Here is a 5,539-nt window from a genome sequence, read left to right on the forward strand (position 1 = left end):
ACCAAACGAGGGCTCTCTTTTTCTTTTCCTTATTTCTTTTCCATTATGTTTAATTAAATTATGCCCAAACTATTGACTTGATGTAAATTAAAAATATTGATTTTATAGTTATTTTCACCGACTATATTTTTATTTTTTAAAACTTTTTCATGGGATTATAATATGCCCATAGTTTCAGATTAAAGAAAATACTTTTTTCCGAATAAATAAAGAAAATAATTAAACATCTACCAGTGAGATAATTTTTAGAACTTCTATCCATTTTTTGTTGAGGGAAGACAATTTTTAGAACTCGACTTACTATTAAACGAGGACATTACATATCACCATAGGATACATATGTTATAGCACACTCCAGCTTACAAGTGGGTTGTGACAACAGATTTCAGGAAATAGTGCTATAGACATTGCAATTGTCACTAACTTACATTTTTACGGGTAAAGAATTCAAGTGAAGGCAAACCAGCAACAGAAACCTATATAACTTAATCTCAGACAAGTTGGTATATGTCCTTCACTTTAGTCTCGGTGCTGCTTGAGATATCCTGTCTTCCTCCAGAAGTGCATATGGATCGATATATTGAGGTAGTGTCGCATGATCCTGGCCGTCGTGGACAAAACTCGGTCCAAAATACTACACCGAAACAAAAAAAGAAATAAAGATAATCAGAATTTGTTTGTGACACACGTGTTCCATCGTATTATAAAATCAAGATATTGGGGCTTAAACTTGGAAAAAATAATATAAATTACACTACAACCCCGTCAGGTGACTAAATAATTGTAATATATAAAAACCAAGGATATGAACACTTAAATAATTTTCTTTACTTCATATCCAGTCAAGTTGGGAAAATTGCCATTATCCTCTTTCCAAATACAGTCCATATCCACCGAAGGGGAATCAATAAAATGCCTTACAAGTTAAGAATAACTTCCATAATACGTTAAAAACAGTAAATTGTCATCGTAACATGTCTACAGTCAGTTCTACATGATTTGTAGTGGAAGGAAAGGTAATCTTAAGCTGAACCTACATGAATTGTGGTGGAGGATAAAGTTAATATTTCTGTTTGAAGGAAAGGTTATTTAACAAGGTTCATTATGCATTTGACATGTTTGAGAGGCTAATCCTATTGCTGCAACAAAGAGTTATTTAAAAGTCCTAGTTCATGTTGCAAACAAAATTTTAGACCTTTAGTAAGGTATAATTGATGAGTTTGCTGCAATTGGCTCATATATACCTGGTATACTAGTATTTTTCTATTTAGATATGTATATATGCTGTCCCTGTAGACAGCTGTTCTCGAAAGAAGCTTAACATAGACTTCTATAATATGGTTTAAGCAGCCATGTCAAGACAGAGACTTAAGATGTATGTTAAACATGCCATTCAAAATGTCACCAATAGCACTTTATTACTTTTTCTTCTACGGTTCGAATAAGCAACATACTTGTACTGTCAGAGGATCTCTGGATTTTGGCCAGTGACAAAAGATCAGAAGAACTTACAAGATACACAGCAGCGAAGGATGCAACGGTCAAGAGGATTAATTGCCAAAATGCCAAGAAAAATGTTCCTCCAAGGGATAGCAAAAGCTTTGCACGTGGAAATAAGCCCTGAAATTAAACGTCATAGGTTAGTTCTGTGCACCAAGGACATACTAAAACATGAAGGGAAGAGTATAAAAGATATATTAGAATACAATAGGCTAAAAAAGTTAGCTTGTTTATGTATTACCAACTACGAAAGATGTATACTGCAGAGATATTAAGATGTACTAAAATATGGTAAAAACTATATGCAAAATTGTAGCGTAATATCAGGTTGAAAATATACAAAATTTAAATCAGGCAATCAGCCACGACTCATTTGCCTTTACAATCAGACTGGCATCACTAGATAGAAATCAGTCATTATGCATACAACACAAGTGAATGCACATCATAATTACATATAATCTCCATATGTGATCATGATGAAAAGGTTGGTTACCATTTGCAAAAACCAAGGGAGATCACAAGCATCAAATGCTAAACAAAAGAACAAGGACAGGTCATCTTGCTGATTTCTTTCAGATTACTCTGTTTCAATATGTTCATATAAATTTATCTTTCAATTTCAATATTTACGTAACATAGGTAAAACATTCAACCTAATTTGAACATTAATATTTGTACTTCCATGTCTATAGTAGTTAGTGCCTATAATTATATTACAGAGGATATTACTGGGAAAACCAACCTCGCCTATGAAAATGCCAAATCATAGAGTATCTATTTATAATAAACATGTTATGTATTTCTCATAATTTCTTCATATACGATAATATGAATACACGGATATCAAAAATATTGTGAAGATCTTACATTCTGCATCTAGTATTATCGATTGCTCATTAGATGTTTGCTTATATAGTTCAATCTTTTCACTCTTTCTATTTGCCTGCCCAATTTAGTAACTCTTTCTATACAATTGGTGAAGCTGAATCATTTTGGTAAGAACAATGGGTAAATTAGAATAATATTAAATTGAAAAAAAAAATACTTAAGAAGAAATCATAATATAGGAAAAACATGTATAGAGAAACCTGCAACAAATTGCAACTGTTAGACATTAATTAGATTTGAAGAAAAAAGGAAGAAATTAAACAAACAACCCGTCAAAAGAAAAAAATCAGCTAACCTCAAGACCTTCACTATTCAAAGCTATTGACCGATCCCTTTGATTTAACAAACTCTTTTCCAGATCAGGCGACATGGCATTTCTATTTGAGAATCCACTGTCTTCATCCTTAAATCTAATATCATCATCAACATAGCTTCTATTGCTTTCTTCAAGCAGGGAAGTGGGGGACATACCACGTCTTTTTAATTCTTTCATGAACAAAGACTCGGTAGGTTCTTCACCTGAAAAACACTAATGACATAAAAATAGGATTCCGGTGTCCATAAAAGAACATGACGAAGATTGTAACAACCAAATGAAAACAGAAGTAAAAATGGGGACAGATTGTACTAATAAAATGATTTAACCTTGTCGGATATTATATAAAGTGAAGTGCCCACCTTATTACCTTGAGATGTATTCTATTACATGGAAGCAGTTCGGTACCAGATTACACCAACTACTAACACAATAAATGTATGGATACCTAATCGCTCGCATAGCTGGATACGATAATTTTATCCTTCTCTGACAGTGATTGTTAAGTAGGTTTAGTAAACTGAGATAGGTTGCGACCCATCTTATATCCTAAAACTCTCATGAGTTCATGACAAACTCATCTCTCCTGTATCCTCCTCCTACACCTCTCCGTCTCTCCTCTTTACAATGTTTTCAATAACAATATTTCTGAATTTGTTACCAAGAAATTGGATAGGACCAATGTTTGATGATTAACATTACCACAACTACTGTTATACGTGCATGAATTTAACATAATTTTTTGTGTAAATGAGTTCACTCAAACCTAATACCAGGGTTATATGAGCATAGATTTGACATAATCTAGTTTTCTTTCACTCGATACTAATGTTTTGTACAATTTCTACTTGCTTGTACCCCGTGCAGCTAAAACTTGAAGCATTGCTTTGTTAAGTAAACATTCAAGTGGCATGTTCAGACAAATACCTAACAAAAGTATTCAGTTCTTTTGTTCCGATAAAGAAGAAGACTTCATCAGTAATCAATTTTACTTTTACACTTTCAACAGCTTCTTATTCCTTTTTTACACTATTTCAGTCTTATTGTCCTCAGACACCAAACATGATGCTATTACAGAGTATAAGCACCATGATATATCTAATAAGGACCATCCTTATTTCTTAATATCACCTGGGTAACCCGTTGTATCTATGATTTGAGGCCTTTGATATTGCTGCTGTCAAATTAATTAACCGCTTGCCTACTGGAGTTCTAAATAATATCTCCCCGTTTTATGTCCGTCTTGGGTGCCATCGAAATTATTTTAAAGTGTATTCATCAAATATGCTATATATGTCCACCACTAGCTACGGGGAATGAGATAATTTGTGGAGACTTCTTTTCCTTGTGCTCAACAGTCTACATCCACAAAAACCACTCCTCGGTCTCCACCAAATGACCCGACAGGAAAAAAAGATCTTGTTGTATCATTGACATCCATCTCTACTCCAACTTCTAATCAATTACTTTGTCACCTTGTTCGTCCTCAAGCTATCATACTTACCTTTCCAGCCTCACCCCTATCTAATGGTACTTCCTCTCACACTTTTACCTGATGATTCCTCTTCATTACAAACTAGAACATCTCCACACCTACACCCCCTTCATCGCAATCTACACACCCAACGATCCAACATACATCACACCAAATACAAACAAGAGCTGAAGATGGTGTCTACAAGCCAGGTATAAGTACAACTTCTTGACAACTGAACCCTCTATGGTGAGGTAGTCATTGCTTAATTAAACTGAAAACTAGTTGTGGTAGACAGATTCAATGCATTGGTAGCTAAATGATCAAAGGACTTTAGGGTCACTACATCCAGGCATGACTTTTGTTATGTGTAAACGGGTTTATCAGGTAAAAAAAAGAAGAGATGATGGACCTCTTGAAAAGCATAAAACTCATCTCGTTACAGAAAAACTACAATTAGCAACAATGATTGCTTATATTGACACATTTAGTTATGTTGTTTGACATTCAACATTATCCCGTTCCTCACAAATGCAAACTAAGCCTTTTCCCAAATTCGCGGAGCTTGACATAAACCACAAACAAGGATCGCCTAAGCTCAATCACATAAATCATCCTCCTCCATTACCTTCATTTTCTCACTGCACCTGTCTTCCAAATCTTAACGCATAACCTCCTACCGAATTTCTTTCTGTTATCCCTTCGCTCATTTTCCATACGTCTCGATTCTATGTCTCCACTCACCAAATCAGCAAACCTTATTCGCCCTCTCTTCGATTTCTCACCATTACTTATTTTTCCAAAACTCATCATTCCTTTACTCAAACATTAAAAATCCAATACTACAAACTAAACCAACATCCTCACACCAAAAAACACTTCAAATCAGCATATTTTCACAACACAAACATAACACTCAATAACAAACCATTTCAATAGCAAACAAAATCATATAACATCAAAACACAAAAACAACTAAAACACACACATAAGTACATACCATTGCTTTGTCTGTCCCCTTCTTGAATCTTACAAGAAACACTAAATCTTGCATGACCCACATATTTAAAACAAGGGCTACTTTTAAAACCTCTAAAGCTTGTAAATTTAGAGCAAAAAAGGCTTCTTTTAGTGGATTGGGAGGCACAAATAGGAGATAAACTGGTTTTTAATAAATGGGTTGAACCCATATTTGAACTTAACCTAAATTATAAAAAGATTTAAGGGAAAGTCAGAAAGATACAAAGAATGAGAACTAAAGTAGTAGTTGGTGTTGTTTCATTACAGAACACAAAAGGCGTGCAAATGTGAGAACCAGGAGTTTAGAGAGAGAAAGACAAGTGGAGTGTTTAATGTTA

At 34.2% G+C, this 5,539-nt stretch overlaps 1 protein-coding gene across 1 annotated transcript; it reads right to left on the minus strand.

Moving 5' to 3' along the window:
- Window positions 1–282: 282 nt before the first annotated feature.
- LOC141684150 (uncharacterized) lies at window positions 283–5,539 on the minus strand. The gene is made up of 4 exons (XM_074488988.1): window positions 5,182–5,539; window positions 2,687–2,910; window positions 1,513–1,620; window positions 283–634 (listed from the first exon to the last, which is right to left on the minus strand). The coding sequence occupies exons 1-4, from the start codon at window positions 5,369–5,371 to the stop codon at window positions 515–517; spliced, it is 642 nt and encodes a 213-aa protein (XP_074345089.1). The 5' UTR covers window positions 5,372–5,539; the 3' UTR covers window positions 283–514.

This window comes from Apium graveolens, chromosome 9 (assembly GCF_009905375.1).
Source record: "Apium graveolens cultivar Ventura chromosome 9, ASM990537v1, whole genome shotgun sequence".
Classification (NCBI taxonomy): domain Eukaryota; kingdom Viridiplantae; phylum Streptophyta; class Magnoliopsida; order Apiales; family Apiaceae; genus Apium; species Apium graveolens.

Coding starts and splice junctions, on each gene's coding strand:
- LOC141684150 (XM_074488988.1), bottom strand. CDS start 5,371: ATGGGTTCAACCCATTTATTAAAAACCAGTTTATCTCCTATTTGTGCC. Junction 1,621..2,686: donor TGAATAGTGAAGGTCTTGAG/GTTAGCTGATTT, acceptor GTTTAATTTCAG/GGCTTATTTCCACGTGCAAA. Junction 635..1,512: donor CCTTCGCTGCTGTGTATCTT/GTAAGTTCTTCT, acceptor GTTTCGGTGTAG/TATTTTGGACCGAGTTTTGT.